The sequence below is a fragment of the Salmo salar genome, chromosome 15, assembly GCF_965601325.2.
Source record: "Salmo salar chromosome 15, fSalSal1, whole genome shotgun sequence".
In the NCBI taxonomy this organism is placed as follows: Eukaryota; Metazoa; Chordata; class Actinopteri; order Salmoniformes; family Salmonidae; genus Salmo; species Salmo salar.
Genome location: NC_138305.1, coordinates 28,346,896 through 28,366,553, shown reverse-complemented (window position 1 = coordinate 28,366,553; position 19,658 = coordinate 28,346,896). Strand labels below are relative to the sequence as shown.

General features: G+C 39.0%; 1 protein-coding gene across 6 annotated transcripts in view; it reads left to right on the top strand.

Moving 5' to 3' along the window:
• LOC106571102 (ryanodine receptor 3) overlaps positions 1 to 19,316 on the top strand; it is a 234,663-nt gene extending 215,347 nt beyond the window's left edge. For 5 of the 6 annotated variants that reach the window (XM_082961634.1, XM_082961633.1, XM_082961632.1 and 2 more), the window contains 9 exons: positions 10,253 to 10,380; positions 10,826 to 10,886; positions 11,151 to 11,297; positions 13,492 to 13,626; positions 15,412 to 15,568; positions 15,829 to 15,893; positions 16,135 to 16,235; positions 16,415 to 16,466; positions 16,582 to 19,316. In XM_082961634.1, the coding sequence (XP_082817760.1) occupies positions 10,253 to 10,380; positions 10,826 to 10,886; positions 11,151 to 11,297; positions 13,492 to 13,626; positions 15,412 to 15,568; positions 15,829 to 15,893; positions 16,135 to 16,235; positions 16,415 to 16,466; positions 16,582 to 16,677 (942 nt within the window). In that variant the 3' untranslated portion in view covers positions 16,678 to 19,316. Of the gene's footprint in view, positions 1 to 10,252; positions 10,381 to 10,825; positions 10,887 to 11,150; positions 11,298 to 13,312; positions 13,394 to 13,491; positions 13,627 to 15,411; positions 15,569 to 15,828; positions 15,894 to 16,134; positions 16,236 to 16,414; positions 16,467 to 16,581 lie in introns of those variants that run through there. The other variant, XM_082961635.1, reaches the window with a different exon arrangement.
• The last annotated feature ends 342 nt before the right edge of the window (positions 19,317 to 19,658 follow it).

Below are 19,658 nucleotides of genomic sequence, written 5' to 3'. Positions count from 1 at the left end.
ATAGGTCATTAATTAGTATGGAGATCTGTATGTGTCTGTCTATAGGTCATTAATTAGTATGGAGATCTGTATGTGTCTGTCTATAGGTCATTAATTAGTATGGAGATCTGTATGTGTCTGTTCTGTCTATAGGTCATTAATTAGTATGGAGATCTGTATGTGTCTGTCTATAGGTCATTAATTAGTATGGAGATCTGTATGTGTCTGTTCTGTCTATAGGTCATTAATTAGTATGGAGATCTGTATGTGTCTGTCTATAGGTCATTAATTAGTATGGAGATCTGTATGTGTCTGTCTATAGGTCATTAATTAGTATGGAGATCTGTATGTGTCTGTCTATAGGTCATTAATTAGTATGGAGATCTGTATGTGTCTGTCTATAGGTCATTAATTAGTATGGAGATCTGTATGTGTCTGTTCTGTCTATAGGTCATTAATTAGTATGGAGATCTGTATGTATCTGTTCTGTTTATAGGTCATTAATTAGTATGGAGACCTGTATGTGTCTGTCTATAGGTCATTAATTAGTATGGAGATCTGTATGTGTCTGTCTATAGGTCATTAATTAGTATGGAGATCTGTATGTGTCTGTCTATAGGTCATTAATTAGTATGGAGATCTGTATGTGTCTGTCTATAGGTCATTAATTAGTATGGAGATCTGTATGTGTCTGTCTATAGGTCATTAATTAGTATGGAGATCTGTATGTGTCTGTTCTGTCTATAGGTCATTAATTAGTATGGAGATCTGTATGTGTCTGTCTATAGGTCATTAATTAGTATGGAGATCTGTATGTGTCTGTCTATAGGTCATTAATTAGTATGGAGATCTGTATGTGTCTGTCTATAGGTCATTAATTAGTATGGAGATCTGTATGTGTCTGTTCTGTCTATAGGTCATTAATTAGTATGGAGATCTGTATGTGTCTGTCTATAGGTCATTAATTAGTATGGAGATCTGTATGTATCTGTTCTGTTTATAGGTCATTAATTAGTATGGAGACCTGTATGTGTCTGTCTATAGGTCATTAATTAGTATGGAGATCTGTATGTGTCTGTCTATAGGTCATTAATTAGTATGGAGATCTGTATGTGTCTGTCTATAGGTCATTAATTAGTATGGAGATCTGTATGTGTCTGTCTATAGGTCATTAATTAGTATGGAGATCTGTATGTGTCTGTCTATAGGTCATTAATTAGTATGGAGATCTGTATGTGTCTGTTCTGTCTATAGGTCATTAATTAGTATGGAGATCTGTATGTGTCTGTTCTGTTTATAGGTCATTAATTAGTATGGAGATCTGTATGTGTCTGTTTATAGGTCATTAATTAGTATGGAGATCTGTATGTGTCTGTCTATAGGTCATTAATTAGTATGGAGATCTGTATGTGTCTGTCTATAGGTCATTAATTAGTATGGAGATCTGTATGTGTCTGTCTATAGGTCATTAATTAGTATGGAGATCTGTATGTGTCTGTCTATAGGTCATTAATTAGTATGGAGATCTGTATGTGTCTGTCTATAGGTCATTAATTAGTATGGAGATCTGTATGTGTCTGTCTATAGGTCATTAATTAGTATGGAGATCTGTATGTGTCTGTCTATAGGTCATTAATTAGTATGGAGATCTGTATGTGTCTGTCTATAGGTCATTAATTAGTATGGAGATCTGTATGTGTCTGTCTATAGGTCATTAATTAGTATGGAGATCTGTATGTGTCTGTCTATAGGTCATTAATTAGTATGGAGATCTGTATGTGTCTGTTCTGTCTATAGGTCATTAATTAGTATGGAGATCTGTATGTGTCTGTTCTGTCTATAGGTCATTAATTAGTATGGAGATCTGTATGTGTCTGTCTATAGGTCATTAATTAGTATGGAGATCTGTATGTGTCTGTCTATAGGTCATTAATTAGTATGGAGATCTATATGTGTCTGTTCTGTCTATAGGTCATTAATTAGTATGGAGATCTGTATGTGTCTGTCTATAGGTCATTAGTTAGTATGGAGATCTGTATGTGTCTGTCTATAGGTCATTAATTAGTATGGAGATCTGTATATGTCTGTTCTGTTTATAGGTCATTAATTAGTATGGAGATCTGTATGTGTCTGTCTATAGGTCATTAATTAGTATGGAGATCTGTATGTGTCTGTCTATAGGTCATTAATTAGTATGGAGATCTGTATGTGTCTGTCTATAGGTCATTAATTAGTATGGAGATCTGTATGTGTCTGTCTATAGGTCATTAATTAGTATGGAGATCTGTATGTGTCTGTCTATAGGTCATTAATTAGTATGGAGATCTGTATGTGTCTGTTCTGTCTATAGGTCATTAATTAGTATGGAGATCTGTATGTGTCTGTTCTGTCTGTAGGTCATTAATTAGTATGGAGATCTGTATGTGTCTGTCTATAGGTCATTAATTAGTATGGAGATCTGTATGTGTCTGTCTATAGGTCATTAATTAGTATGGAGATCTGTATGTGTCTGTCTATAGGTCATTAATTAGTATGGAGATCTGTATGTGTCTGTCTATAGGTCATTAATAAGTATGGAGATCTGTATGTGTCTGTTCTGTCTATAGGTCATTAATTAGTATGGAGATCTGTATGTGTCTGTTCTGTCTATAGGTCATTAATTAGTATGGAGATCTGTATGTGTCTGTTTATAGGTCATTAATTAGTATGGAGATCTGTATGTGTCTGTTCTGTCTATAGGTCATTAATTAGTATGGAGATCTGTATGTGTCTGTCTATAGGTCATTAATTAGTATGGAGATCTGTATGTGTCTGTCTATAGGTCATTAATTAGTATGGAGATCTATATGTGTCTGTCTATAGGTCATTAATTAGTATGGAGATCTGTATGTGTCTGTTCTGTCTATAGGTCATTAATTAGTATGGAGATCTGTATGTGTCTGTTTATAGGTCATTAATTAGTATGGAGATCTGTATGTGTCTGTCTATAGGTCATTAATTAGTATGGAGATCTGTATGTGTCTGTCTATAGGTCATTAATTAGTATGGAGATCTGTATGTGTCTGTCTATAGGTCATTAATTAGTATGGAGATCTGTATGTGTCTGTTCTGTCTATAGGTCATTAATTAGTATGGAGATCTGTATGTGTCTGTCTATAGGTCATTAATTAGTATGGAGATCTGTATGTATCTGTTCTGTTTATAGGTCATTAATTAGTATGGAGACCTGTATGTGTCTGTCTATAGGTCATTAATTAGTATGGAGATCTGTATGTGTCTGTCTATAGGTCATTAATTAGTATGGAGATCTGTATGTGTCTGTCTATAGGTCATTAATTAGTATGGAGATCTGTATGTGTCTGTCTATAGGTCATTAATTAGTATGGAGATCTGTATGTGTCTGTCTATAGGTCATTAATTAGTATGGAGATCTGTATGTGTCTGTCTATAGGTCATTAATTAGTATGGAGATCTGTATGTGTCTGTCTATAGGTCATTAATTAGTATGGAGATCTGTATGTGTCTGCCTATAGGTCATTAATTAGTATGGAGATCTGTATGTGTCTGTCTATAGGTCATTAATTAGTATGGAGACCTGTATGTGTCTGTCTATAGGTCATTAATTAGTATGGAGATCTGTATGTGTCTGTCTATAGGTCATTAATTAGTATGGAGATCTGTATGTGTCTGTCTATAGGTCATTAATTAGTGTGGAGATCTGTATGTGTCTGTTCTGTCTATAGGTCATTAATTAGTATGGAGATCTGTATGTGTCTGTTCTGTCTATAGGTCATTAATTAGTATGGAGATCTGTATGTGTCTGTCTATAGGTCATTAATTAGTATGGAGATCTGTATGTGTCTGTTCTGTCTATAGGTCATTAATTAGTATGGAGATCTGTATGTGTCTGTCTATAGGTCATTAATTAGTATGGAGATCTGTATGTGTCTGTCTATAGGTCATTAGTTAGTATGGAGATCTATATGTGTCTGTCTATAGGTCATTAATTAGTATGGAGATCTGTATGTGTCTGTCTATAGGTCATTAATTAGTATGGAGATCTGTATGTGTCTGTTCTGTCTATAGGTCATTAATTAGTATGGAGATCTGTATGTGTCTGTCTATAGGTCATTAATTAGTATGGAGATCTGTATGTGTCTGTCTATAGGTCATTAATTAGTATGGAGATCTGTATGTGTCTGTCTATAGGTCATTAATTAGTATGGAGATCTGTATGTGTCTGTCTATAGGTCATTAATTAGTATGGAGATCTATATGTGTCTGTCTATAGGTCATTAATTAGTATGGAGATCTGTATGTGTCTGTTCTGTCTATAGGTCATTAATTAGTATGGAGATCTGTATGTGTCTGTTTATAGGTCATTAATTAGTATGGAGATCTGTATGTGTCTGTTCTGTCTATAGGTCATTAATTAGTATGGAGATCTGTATGTGTCTGTTTATAGGTCATTAATTAGTATGGAGATCTGTATGTGTCTGTTCTGTTATAGGTCATTAATTAGTATGGAGATCTGTATGTGTCTGTCTATAGGTCATTAATTAGTATGGAGATCTGTATGTGTCTGTCTATAGGTCATTAATTAGTATGGAGATCTGTATGTGTCTGTCTATAGGTCATTAATTAGTATGGAGATCTGTATGTGTCTGTTCTGTCTATAGGTCATTAATTAGTATGGAGATCTGTATGTGTCTGTCTATAGGTCATTAATTAGTATGGAGATCTGTATGTGTCTGTCTATAGGTCATTAATTAGTATGGAGATCTGTATGTGTCTGTTCTGTCTATAGGTCATTAATTAGTATGGAGATCTGTATGTGTCTGTCTATAGGTCATTAATTAGTATGGAGATCTGTATGTGTCTGTCTATAGGTCATTAATTAGTATGGAGATCTGTATGTGTCTGTCTATAGGTCATTAATTAGTATGGAGATCTGTATGTGTCTGTTCTGTCTATAGGTCATTAATTAGTATGGAGATCTGTATGTGTCTGTCTATAGGTCATTAATTAGTATGGAGATCTGTATGTGTCTGTTCTGTCTATAGGTCATTAATTAGTATGGAGATCTGTATGTGTCTGTCTATAGGTCATTAATTAGTATGGAGATCTGTATGTGTCTGTCTATAGGTCATTAATTAGTATGGAGATCTGTATGTGTCTGTTCTGTCTATAGGTCATTAATTAGTATGGAGATCTGTATGTGTCTGTCTATAGGTCATTAATTAGTATGGAGATCTGTATGTGTCTGTTCTGTCTATAGGTCATTAATTAGTATGGAGATCTGTATGTGTCTGTCTATAGGTCATTAATTAGTATGGAGATCTGTATGTGTCTGTTCTGTCTATAGGTCATTAATTAGTATGGAGATCTGTATGTGTCTGTCTATAGGTCATTAATTAGTATGGAGATCTGTATGTGTCTGTCTATAGGTCATTAATTAGTATGGAGATCTGTATGTGTCTGTCTATAGGTCATTAATTAGTATGGAGATCTGTATGTGTCTGTCTATAGGTCATTAATTAGTATGGAGATCTGTATGTGTCTGTCTATAGGTCATTAATTAGTATGGAGATCTGTATGTGTCTGTCTATAGGTCATTAATTAGTATGGAGATCTGTATGTGTCTGTCTATAGGTCATTAATTAGTATGGAGATCTGTATGTGTCTGTCTATAGGTCATTAATTAGTATGGAGATCTGTATGTGTCTGTCTATAGGTCATTAATTAGTATGGAGATCTGTATGTGTCTGTCTATAGGTCATTAATTAGTATGGAGATCTGTATGTGTCTGTCTATAGGTCATTAATTAGTATGGAGATCTGTATGTGTCTGTCTATAGGTCATTAATTAGTATGGAGATCTGTATGTGTCTGTTCTGTCTATAGGTCATTAATTAGTATGGAGATCTGTATGTGTCTGTCTATAGGTCATTAATTAGTATGGAGATCTGTATGTGTCTGTTCTGTCTATAGGTCATTAATTAGTATGGAGATCTGTATGTGTCTGTCTATAGGTCATTAATTAGTATGGAGATCTGTATGTGTCTGTCTATAGGTCATTAATTAGTATGGAGATCTGTATGTGTCTGTTCTGTCTATAGGTCATTAATTAGTATGGAGATCTGTATGTGTCTGTCTATAGGTCATTAATTAGTATGGAGATCTGTATGTGTCTGTTCTGTCTATAGGTCATTAATTAGTATGGAGATCTGTATGTGTCTGTCTATAGGTCATTAATTAGTATGGAGATCTGTATGTGTCTGTCTATAGGTCATTAATTAGTATGGAGATCTGTATGTGTCTGTCTATAGGTCATTAATTAGTATGGAGATCTGTATGTGTCTGTCTATAGGTCATTAATTAGTATGGAGATCTGTATGTGTCTGTTCTGTCTATAGGTCATTAATTAGTATGGAGATCTGTATGTGTCTGTCTATAGGTCATTAATTAGTATGGAGATCTGTATGTGTCTGTCTATAGGTCATTAATTAGTATGGAGATCTGTATGTGTCTGTCTATAGGTCATTAATTAGTATGGAGATCTGTATGTGTCTGTCTATAGGTCATTAATTAGTATGGAGATCTGTATGTGTCTGTCTATAGGTCATTAATTAGTATGGAGATCTGTATGTGTCTGTTCTGTCTATAGGTCATTAATTAGTATGGAGATCTGTATGTGTCTGTTTATAGGTCATTAATTAGTATGGAGATCTGTATGTGTCTGTTCTGTTTATAGGTCATTAATTAGTATGGAGATCTGTATGTGTCTGTCTATAGGTCATTAATTAGTATGGAGATCTGTATGTGTCTGTCTATAGGTCATTAATTAGTATGGAGATCTGTATGTGTCTGTCTATAGGTCATTAATTAGTATGGAGATCTGTATGTGTCTGTTCTGTCTATAGGTCATTAATTAGTATGGAGATCTGTATGTGTCTGTTTATAGGTCATTAATTAGTATGGAGATCTGTATGTGTCTGTCTATAGGTCATTAATTAGTATGGAGATCTGTATGTGTCTGTTCTGTCTATAGGTCATTAATTAGTATGGAGATCTGTATGTGTCTGTCTATAGGTCATTAATTAGTATGGAGATCTGTATGTGTCTGTCTATAGGTCATTAATTAGTATGGAGATCTGTATGTGTCTGTCTATAGGTCATTAATTAGTATGGAGATCTGTATGTGTCTGTTCTGTCTATAGGTCATTAATTAGTATGGAGATCTGTATGTGTCTGTCTATAGGTCATTAATTAGTATGGAGATCTGTATGTGTCTGTTCTGTCTATAGGTCATTAATTAGTATGGAGATCTGTATGTGTCTGTCTATAGGTCATTAATTAGTATGGAGATCTGTATGTGTCTGTCTATAGGTCATTAATTAGTATGGAGATCTGTATGTGTCTGTTCTGTCTATAGGTCATTAATTAGTATGGAGATCTGTATGTGTCTGTTTATAGGTCATTAATTAGTATGGAGATCTGTATGTGTCTGTTCTGTCTATAGGTCATTAATTAGTATGGAGATCTGTATGTGTCTGTCTATAGGTCATTAATAAGTATGGAGATCTGTATGTGTCTGTCTATAGGTCATTAATAAGTATGGAGATCTGTATGTGTCTGTCTATAGGTCATTAATTAGTATGGAGATCTGTATGTGTCTGTCTATAGGTCATTAATTAGTATGGAGATCTGTATGTATCTGTTCTGTTTATAGGTCATTAATTAGTATGGAGATCTGTATGTATCTGTTCTGTTTATAGGTCATTAATTAGTATGGAGATCTGTATGTGTCTGTTCTGTCTATAGGTCATTAATTAGTATGGAGATCTGTATGTGTCTGTCTATAGGTCATTAATTAGTATGGAGATCTATATGTGTCTGTTTATAGGTCATTAATTAGTATGGAGATCTGTATGTGTCTGTCTATAGGTCATTAATTAGTATGGAGATCTGTATGTGTCTGTTCTGTCTATAGGTCATTAATTAGTATGGAGATCTGTATGTGTCTGTCTATAGGTCATTAATTAGTATGGAGATCTGTATGTGTCTGTTCTGTTATAGGTCATTAATTAGTATGGAGATCTGTATGTGTCTGTTCTGTCTATAGGTCATTAATTAGTATGGAGATCTGTATGTGTCTGTCTATAGGTCATTAATTAGTATGGAGATCTGTATGTGTCTGTCTATAGGTCATTAATTAGTATGGAGATCTGTATGTGTCTGTTCTGTCTATAGGTCATTAATTAGTATGGAGATCTGTATGTGTCTGTCTATAGGTCATTAATTAGTATGGAGATCTGTATGTGTCTGTTCTGTCTATAGGTCATTAATTAGTATGGAGATCTGTATGTGTCTGTTTATAGGTCATTAATTAGTATGGAGATCTGTATGTGTCTGTTCTGTCTATAGGTCATTAATTAGTATGGAGATCTGTATGTGTCTGTCTATAGGTCATTAATTAGTATGGAGATCTGTATGTGTCTGTTCTGTCTATAGGTCATTAATTAGTATGGAGATCTGTATGTGTCTGTCTATAGGTCATTAATTAGTATGGAGATCTGTATGTGTCTGTTCTGTCTATAGGTCATTAATTAGTATGGAGATCTGTATGTGTCTGTCTATAGGTCATTAATTAGTATGGAGATCTGTATGTGTCTGTCTATAGGTCATTAATTAGTATGGAGATCTGTATGTGTCTGTTCTGTCTATAGGTCATTAATTAGTATGGAGATCTGTATGTGTCTGTTTATAGGTCATTAATTAGTATGGAGATCTGTATGTGTCTGTCTATAGGTCATTAATTAGTATGGAGATCTGTATGTGTCTGTTCTGTCTATAGGTCATTAATTAGTATGGAGATCTGTATGTGTCTGTTCTGTCTATAGGTCATTAATTAGTATGGAGATCTGTATGTGTCTGTCTATAGGTCATTAATTAGTATGGAGATCTGTATGTGTCTGTCTATAGGTCATTAATTAGTATGGAGATCTGTATGTGTCTGTCTATAGGTCATTAATTAGTATGGAGATCTGTATGTGTCTGTCTATAGGTCATTAATTAGTATGGAGATCTGTATGTGTCTGTCTATAGGTCATTAATTAGTATGGAGATCTGTATGTGTCTGTCTATAGGTCATTAATTAGTATGGAGATCTGTATGTGTCTGTTCTGTTTATAGGTCATTAATTAGTATGGAGATCTGTATGTGTCTGTTCTGTTTATAGGTCATTAATTAGTATGGAGATCTGTATGTGTCTGTTCTGTCTATAGGTCATTAATTAGTATGGAGATCTGTATGTGTCTGTCTATAGGTCATTAATTAGTATGGAGATCTGTATGTGTCTGTTTATAGGTCATTAATTAGTATGGAGATCTGTATGTGTCTGTCTATAGGTCATTAATTAGTATGGAGATCTGTATGTGTCTGTTCTGTCTATAGGTCATTAATTAGTATGGAGATCTGTATGTGTCTGTCTATAGGTCATTAATTAGTATGGAGATCTGTATGTGTCTGTTCTGTTATAGGTCATTAATTAGTATGGAGATCTGTATGTGTCTGTTCTGTCTATAGGTCATTAATTAGTATGGAGATCTGTATGTGTCTGTTTATAGGTCATTAATTAGTATGGAGATCTGTATGTGTCTGTCTATAGGTCATTAATTAGTATGGAGATCTATATGTGTCTGTTCTGTCTATAGGTCATTAATTAGTATGGAGATCTATATGTGTCTGTCTATAGGTCATTAGTTAGTATGGAGATCTGTATGTGTCTGTTCTGTCTATAGGTCATTAATTAGTATGGAGATCTGTATGTGTCTGTTTATAGGTCATTAATTAGTATGGAGATCTGTATGTGTCTGTTCTGTCTATAGGTCATTAATTAGTATGGAGATCTGTATGTGTCTGTTTATAGGTCATTAATTAGTATGGAGATCTGTATGTGTCTGTTCTGTCTATAGGTCATTAATTAGTATGGAGATCTGTATGTGTCTGTTTATAGGTCATTAATTAGTATGGAGATCTGTATGTGTCTGTTCTGTCTATAGGTCATTAATTAGTATGGAGATCTGTATGTGTCTGTCTATAGGTCATTAATTAGTATGGAGATCTGTATGTGTCTGTTCTGTCTATAGGTCATTAATTAGTATGGAGATCTGTATGTGTCTGTCTATAGGTCATTAATAAGTATGGAGATCTGTATGTGTCTGTCTATAGGTCATTAATAAGTATGGAGATCTGTATGTGTCTGTCTATAGGTCATTAATAAGTATGGAGACCTGTATGGAGCTGAGCGGATAGCTGAGCTGTTGGGTCTGGATAAGAGCGCCCTGGACTTCGACCCTACTCAGGAGACTGTGGTGGAGGCGGCTTCTCTTGTGTCGTGGTGAGACATCCACTCTTCTCATATCATCTCAACTAAACTCTTAATAGTGTGAATGCTGGCTGATGCATCGCTAATAAAATACGTTGCTAGTAAACATAGTGATAGACATAGTACCTCAGTTTAGTTAACCGCTGGTGAGAAAGTAATCCTCTCATACCAACACAGTAAAATACATGATGATACCTCTGTCTGTTTCCCAGCTAAGAAACCTCTGTCTGTTTCCCAGCTAAGAAACCTCTTGCCTGTTTCCCAGCTAAGAAACATCTTGCCTGTTTCCCAGCTAAGATACCTCTGTCTGTTTCCCAGCTAAGAAACCTCTTGCCTGTTTCCCAGCTAAGAAACCTCTGTCTGTTTCCCAGCTAAGAAACCTCTTGTCTGTTTCCCAGCTAAGATACCTCTGTCTGTTTCCCAGCTAAGAAACCTCTTGTCTGTTTCCCTATGGTAGGTTGAGCTCTATCGACACCAAGTACCACATCTGGAAAATGGGAGTGGTGCTGACTGACAACGTAAGTGTTTACTCCCTCAATAAAGCCAAACTGTCAACCTAGCTCCTCTCCCTTCAGTGTTTGTGGCTGGCATTAGGGCTCTGGATAGGTGTAAGCAGTATGGTCAAACAGGAGGCTAGCTGGAGCCATCACCATACTGCTTACACCTATCCAGTCCCTTCCAAATGGCAAACACAAAGGTGAAAGGACTAAGGATTTCAAGTTGATTTTTAGACTGATGAAGTGACGGACTGAGCTTCACTTTTCCTTGTTCTGTCATGTCAGTCGTTCCTGTACCTGATCTGGTACGCCACCATGTCCATCCTGGGGCACTACAACAACTTCTTCTTCGCTGCCCATCTGTTGGACATCGCCATGGGCTTCAAGACCCTCCGGACCATCCTGTCCTCCGTCACTCACAATGGAAAACAGGCATGTGGCAATAACACCACCAGGCACCGTCAGAGAGCCACATAGACATTTGAACCACTAGACTGTAGATCAGGGGACATCTCAATAATATAAAGTTGCCTCCTCTCCCTTATCTGCAATAATCTGAAAACACATGGGGGAAGCAGTTACATCACTTTAGTGACGAGAAGCCAGGAAGATCCTCCCAGACAGACACATGGGGCAATAGGGTGCTTTCAGATCTGGGTCAAATACATGTCAAATACCTGTGCTTTCAAAAAAGAACTAGCTAAATCAAGCACATCTCATACACTGAACAAAAATATAAACACAACATGTAAAGTGTTGGTCCCATGTTTCATGAGCTGAAATACAAAATAAAAGCTTATTTCTCAAATTTGGTGCACAAATTTGTTTACATCCCTGAATGAGCATTTCTCCTTTGCCCTATATAATCCATCTACCTGATAGGTGGGGCATATCGAGAAGCTAATTAAACATCATGATTATTACACAGGTGCACCTTGCGCTGCGGACAATAAAAGGCCACTCTAAAATGTGTCATTTTGTTACACAACACAATGCCACAGATGTCTCACATTTTGAGGGAGTGTTCACTTGGCATGTTGACTGCAGGAATGTCCACCAGAGCGGTTGCCAGATAATTGAATGTTTATTTTTCTACTGTAAGCCTTCAAAGTCATTATAGAGAATTTCTCAGTATGTCCAACCGGCCTCACAACTGCAGACCACGTGTACGGCATTGTGTGGGCGAGTGGTTTGCTGATGTCAACGTTGTAAACAGAGTGCCCCATGGTGGGGTTATGGTATAGCCAGGCATAAAATACAGACAACAAACACAGTTGCATTTTATCAATGGCAATTTGAATGTACAGAGATACCGATGACATTTCAATTTGACCCAGGTCTGGTTGCTGGTTACGAAAGGTTGATATCCTCATTCTAGTCAAGTCAAGTGAAGTCTTGTTTATTTTATTTGACCCAGGTCTCTACACCGGGGGTTGGAACCTAAATAAATGTCCTATTGTTCCATAAAAATGTTTTTAAAGTTCTGAACCAGTTCGAACCCCCAAAAAAGTTTTCATATAGTTCCCTTTCGTAATTTTTTTTTAACCTGTGAAATCAACATTGTTTTTACCTTCAGCTCATGAATTTACTCAACAAATTAGCGACGATAGAGCAGCTTGCTTCAGACCAGGTAAGATAGTTGATTATATACTTGATTGGTCAGATAAGTGCAGGAGCGAGATGAGAGAGTGGACATGGAGGGAAATTGCTTGAAGCGCTGAACATCATGACGTGAACTGGAATGTTGTCACGGGTGTCGTAATGTAGAGACCAAGGCGCAGCGGGCTGCGTGCTCATAATTATATTTATTATAGCGAACACAATATACAAAGAACGACAGCTAACAGATTTGCAGGCTAAACAACAGCAGTGCAAATACAACTACCCACAATCAACCAGGTGAAAACAAGCTCCCTAAATATGACTCTCAATCAGGAACAACAATGTACAGCTGTTCCTGATCGAGAGCCACACAGACCAACAAAGAAATATACAAACTAGAAAAGCCTAGAATACCAAAACAAGAACATACACCAAAACCCCGGAACACATAAATAAAACACCCCTCTACATACACATAACCCCCGAACCACATAAAACAAATACCCCGTGCCACGTCCTGACCAAACTACAATAACAAATAACCCCTATTACTGGTCAGGACGTGACAAATGTGTTGAGACTATGACTAACATTGTAGCTTAATTAACCAAATGACACAATGATATACTAGACATTGGGAATATTTTGTGAACTAAAAATAATATTATTAATCGGTTCTCAAGATAATAAAATAACGGTTCTGTTCAGGAACACCAGAGATCACGTTCTATCCCTGTTATGTTTCGGTTCTGTTCCCTGAACTGGTTCCAACCCCTGCTCAACACACTTTACATTTCTGTATGCAGAGAACACTGTGAATATGAATGTCCTCTCTCTCTGTACAGTTGGTGCTGACTGTAGGGCTGTTGGCTGTGTATCTACACCCTGGTGGCCTTCAACATCTTCACTAATAATGACCCTTCTCTCTCTCTGTACAGTTGGTGCTGACTGTAGGGCTGTGTATCTACACCCTGGTGGCCTTCAACATCTTCACTAATAATGACCCTTCTCTCTCTCTGTACAGTTGGTGCTGACTGTAGGGCTGTTGGCGGTGGTGGTGTATCTGTACACTGTGGTGGCCTTCAACTTCTTCAGGAAGTTCTACAACAAGAGCGAGGACGAGGACGCCCCTGACATGAAGTGTGACGACATGATGACTGTAAGTCTGCACACACCCCCCTCTACTCACTGCTAATAGATAACTCAACAAAGTAGTATTGATACTGTGTCATAGCACGTATCAGTCAGTCATACACATCCTTCACAGGTTAAGTCTTTAAGATAATCCACTAATAGATGGCTTGGTTGGACTTAATTCCACAACTCACAGAACATGTTGTAGGAAGGAATCCAAAACTGCTGCACATCCTCCTCAGTGTTATCTGTTCCACCTGTATATCCTCCTCAGTGCTATCTGTTCCACCTATATATCCTCCTCAGTGTTATCTGTTCCACCTGTATATCCTCCTCAGTGTTATCTGTTCCACCTGTATATCCTCCTCAGTGTTATCTGTTCCACCTATATATCCTCCTCAGTGTTATCTGTTCCACCTGTATATCCTCCTCAGTGTTATCTGTTCCACCTATATATCCTCCTCAGTGTTATCTGTTCCACCTGTATATCCTCCTCAGTGTTATCTGTTCCACCTATATATCCTCCTCAGTGTTATCTGTTCCACCTATATATCCTCCTCAGTGCTATCTGTTCCACCTATATATCCTCCTCAGTGTTATCTGTTCCACCTATATATCCTCCTCAGTGTTATCTGTTCCACCTATATATCCTCCTCAGTGCTATCTGTTCCACCTATATATCCTCCTCAGTGTTATCTGTTCCACCTATATATCCTCCTCAGTGTTATCTGTTCCACCTGTATATCCTCCTCAGTGTTATCTGTTCCACCTATATATCCTCCTCAGTGTTATCTGTTCCACCTGTATATCCTCCTCAGTGTTATCTGTTCCACCTGTATATCCTCCTCAGTGTTATCTGTTCCACCTGTATATCCTCCTCAGTGTTATCTGTTCCACCTGTATATCCTCCTCAGTGTTATCTGTTCCACCTGTATATCCTCCTCAGTGTTATCTGTTCCACCTGTATATCCTCCTCAGTGCTATCTGTTCCACCTGTATATCCTCCTCAGTGTTATCTGTTCCACCTGTATATCCTCCTCAGTGCTATCTGTTCCACCTGTATATCCTCCTCAGTGTTATCTGTTCCACCTGTATATCCTCCTCAGTGTTATCTGTTCCACCTATATATCCTCCTCAGTGTTATCTGTTCCACCTATATATCCTCCTCAGTGCTATCTGTTCCACCTGTATATCCTCCTCAGTGTTATCTGTTCCACCTGTATATCCTCCTCAGTGTTATCTGTTCCACCTATATATCCTCCTCAGTGTTATCTGTTCCACCTGCACATCCTCCTCAGTGTTATCTGTTCCACCTGTATATCCTCCTCAGTGTTATCTGTTCCACCTGTATATCCTCCTCAGTGTTATCTGTTCCACCTATATATCCTCCTCAGTGCTATCTGTTCCACCTGTATATCCTCCTCAGTGTTATCTGTTCCACCTGTATATCCTCCTCAGTGTTATCTGTTCCACCTATATATCCTCCTCAGTGTTATCTGTTCCACCTGCACATCCTCCTCAGTGTTATCTGTTCCACCTGTATATCCTCCTCAGTGTTATCTGTTCCACCTGTATATCCTCCTCAGTGTTATCTGTTCCACCTATATATCCTCCTCAGTGTTATCTGTTCCACCTGCACATCCTCCTCAGTGTTATCTGTTCCACCTGTATATCCTCCTCAGTGTTATCTGTTCCACCTATATATCCTCCTCAGTGTTATCTGTTCCACCTGTATATCCTCCTCAGTGTTACCTGTTCCACCTGCACATCCTCCTCAGTGCTATCTGTTCCACCTGTATATCCTCCTCAGTGCTATCTGTTCCACCTGTACGCCGGGGTGAGGGCCGGCGGTGGTATCGGTGATGAGCTTGAGGACCCGGCTGGAGACCCCTACGAGCTGTGGCGTATCCTCTTTGACATCACCTTCTTCTTCTTCGTCATCGTCATCCTCCTGGCCATCATCCAGGGTACGTTATCTACGTGGCCGGTGATTCTCAACCTTGTTTGGTTACTGTACCTCCGATCACATTGCTTTGCAATACGATATGAGTCATATGAGTCTTCCCAAATACCCCCTGTGGATAGGATTGGTACCACCGAGGTACCAGAACCCCAGGTTGGGAATCACTGTACTTGGCTTCCTGCTGTTTAAAACAACAGCTGAGAGAACTAGGCTTTCCTGTGTAATAAATGTGAAGTTAAAATGCTGTCTTGTTCAATACTCCAGGTTTGATTATTGATGCGTTTGGGGAACTGAGAGACCAGCAGGAGCAGGTGAAGGAGGATATGGAGGTAAGAGTTCACCTGGTCTGGAGGTGAGAGTTCACCTGGTCTGGAGGTGAGAGTTCACCTGGTCTCACCTAGAACCTACTGTATCAATGTTAGGAAACAGCAATGTTATTCTGTTGTTGTTAAGTCGTTGACACGATTCCATATTCTTCACAACAGAACATTTTATCCTCTTGAATAAATGCTAATATGTTAAGGGTGGGAAATGTATCTGATTGGGTTAACACATTCCATCCTCTTGTAGACTAAATGCTTCATCTGTGGAATTGGAAATGACTACTTTGACACGACACCCCACGGCTTTGAGACCCACACCTTACAAGAGCACAACCTTGCCAACTACCTGTGAGTACATAACTGGACATGAGGATGTTGTTCAAGCACATACGACCAGAGCTGCTCCATTAAAAGGCTCTCGTTTGAATTTAATTAGATGTGTTTAACCAATGATGCTCTGGATGAAAGCCTGAGTTAATATTTTGATCAAACTGGCCTCCTTTGACACTGCTTTTGTCCTTGTGCAGCTTCTTCCTGATGTACCTCATCAACAAGGACGAGACTGAACACACCGGTCAGGTACGTACAATAACACTTCTCTTTATCATATGAAAACAGGTCACAGGTCATCGAAAAACACCTTCTCACTCATGAAACCCTTTATCGTACTGCGTGTTTCCGTCTCCCTCAACAGGAGTCGTACGTGTGGAAGATGTACCAGGAGAGATGCTGGGACTTCTTCCCTGCAGGGGACTGTTTCAGGAAGCAGTATGAGGACCTGCTTGGGTAGAGAGGACACTTAACACTACATTACCCAGCTACCCTTCAACCCTACCTGGGTCGAGAGGACACCTTACACTACATTACCCAGCTACCATAAAACAACGCTATCTGTATTTGAGAGACACGTCTCCTCACAACGCTACACCTCATCTGAGACAGACTTCTTACTCACTTCAATGAACTTTAATAGATAGACAACACTATCTGTGTAGAGAGGACACCAGAACACAACCCAGTTACCCTACAACACCATCTGGGCAGAGAGGACACCAGAACACTACCCAGTTACCCTACAACACCATCTGGGTAGAGAGGACACCAGAACACTACCCAGTTACCCTACAACACCATCTGTGTAGAGAGGACACCAGAACACTACCCAGTTACCCTACAACACCATCTGGGTAGAGAGGACACCAGAACACTACCCAGATACCCTACAACACCATCTGGGCAGAGAGGACACCAGAACACAACCCAGTTACCCTACAACACCATCTGGGTAGAGAGGACACCAGAACACTACCCAGTTACCCTACAACACCATCTGGGCAGAGAGGACACCAGAACACTACCCAGTTACCCTACAACACCATCTGGGCAGAGAGGACACCAGAACACTACCCAGATACCCTACAACACCATCTGGGCAGAGAGGACACCAGAACACTACCCAGTTACCCTACAACACCATCTGGGCAGAGAGGACACCAGAACACTACCCAGTTACCCTACAACACCATCTGGGTAGAGAGGACACCAGAACACTACCCAGATACCCTACAACACCATCTGGGTAGAGAGGACACCAGAACACTACCCAGTTACCCTACAACACCATCTGGGTAGAGAGGACACCAGAACACTACCCAGATACCCTACAACACCATCTGGGCAGAGAGGACACCAGAACACAACCCAGTTACCCTACAACACCATCTGGGTAGAGAGGACACCAGAACACTACCCAGTTACCCTACAACACCATCTGGGCAGAGAGGACACCAGAACACTACCCAGTTACCCTACAACACCATCTGGGCAGAGAGGACACCAGAACACTACCCAGATACCCTACAACACCATCTGGGCAGAGAGGACACCAGAACACTACCCAGTTACCCTACAACACCATCTGGGCAGAGAGGACACCAGAACACTACCCAGTTACCCTACAACACCATCTGGGTAGAGAGGACACCAGAACACTACCCAGATACCCTACAACACCATCTGGGTAGAGAGGACACCAGAACACTACCCAGATACCCTACAACACCATCTGGGTAGAGAGGACACCAGAACACTACCCAGATACCCTACAACACCATCTGGGCAGAGAGGACACCAGAACACTACGCAGGTACCCTACAACACCATCTGGGTAGAGAGGACACCAGAACACTACCCAGATACCCTACAACACCATCTGGGTAGAGAGGACACCAGAACACTACCCAGATACCCTACAACACCATCTGGGCAGAGAGGACACCAGAACACTACGCAGGTACCCTACAACACCATCTGGGTAGAGAAGACACTCTCTGTATCTGAGAGACTAACTCACTTGAACCTTAATGGAACCTGAAAACTAGCTCCACGTTGCTCTTCTGTTGCCATTGTATCCATCATACAGTATCACCTATTGAAATGGCCAGCCACTACTGAGGAGAGACTGATGTGATGAAGACGATGACGACGATGATTGGACTTGGTGTTTGGATTTTTATATGGAAAGTAAAGTCCTTTTGCCTCTCACTAAAAGATAAGTCACCTACCACGGTGACACCTCGTATGCTCTTTCGTATGCAAAAAAAATATTTTGATGTGATTTGTCATGATGACACATTGTCCTTTTCACTCGCTTAACACCAAAACCGTTGCACAATTTGTCATGTGGCAGAGTGGAGACATTGATGTGTAGGGTTTCAGTTTGATGGGTGATGGATAATGCACAAGCCATGATATTAATACCGAAGACAGGAATACCCCAGATATTAACTGAGTACCAAAATAAGATTGTTGCTAGAATGTGTATTGTGTTGGTGATAATGATGAAACTAGAAATTAAATTCATTGAATTAGAGCTATTCTAGCTTTATTGAACTTGGTCTGAATCTGATTTGCTTGGTGAGATGAGGAAATTAAAAATGGGTCCCTCAAGGGTCAGTCTTGAGCCCATTATAGTTGTTTATCAAGTGCCATTGTGCCTTAATTTGACAAACTATACACACACAAACATGGCGTCCCTTGACGCCCTTAGTGCTCTAGATTTTGGATTAGTTAAGAGCATAATTGGCTAGCTAAAGTAGTGATAGTTTTGTGGATTTTCAGTTCAAAACATTTACTTTGTTGTACAAAAACTAGGTAACCATTGTGTAAATGTTGCTCCGTTTGGATTGGTTCCCAAGCTGCAGAGTCTCCTTGCCTGCCTGTACACCTTTCTTTCCACAGTAGAAATGAGAAATGACACACTGAGGAAATAACATGGTTCAAGAGTTATTGAACACGTAACGACAGAGAGAAACAGTGAACCTCTAATTGTATGAACATTTGGATGTAGTAGCTTTGAGAAACTGCGTTTATTTCTGAGGAGGCAGGAAGAAGGATGGAGAAGAATAAAGTAACCGATGCAATGAAAAACATCTCTGTTGTCCATGGCAACTAGCACCGATCCAATCACAGAAACCTTTCTGAGGGTAAAGGTGTGTGTGTGTGTGTGTGTGTGTGTGTGTGTGTGTGTGTGTGTGTGTGTGTGTGTGTGTGTGTGTGTGTGTGTGTGTGTGTGTGTGTGTGTGTGTGTGTGTGTGTGTGTGTGTGTGTGTGTGTGTGTGTGTGTGTGTGTGTGAGAGAGAGTCTGACAAGGCAAAAGGAGTAGAAATACCATTATCCTTTAACGTTGAATAAGTAAAAGTACAAAACACAGTTAAACACTCGGTCGCTCACAGAGTTCTGGTTCTGCTAACAGTCCCATGTCTGTAGCCC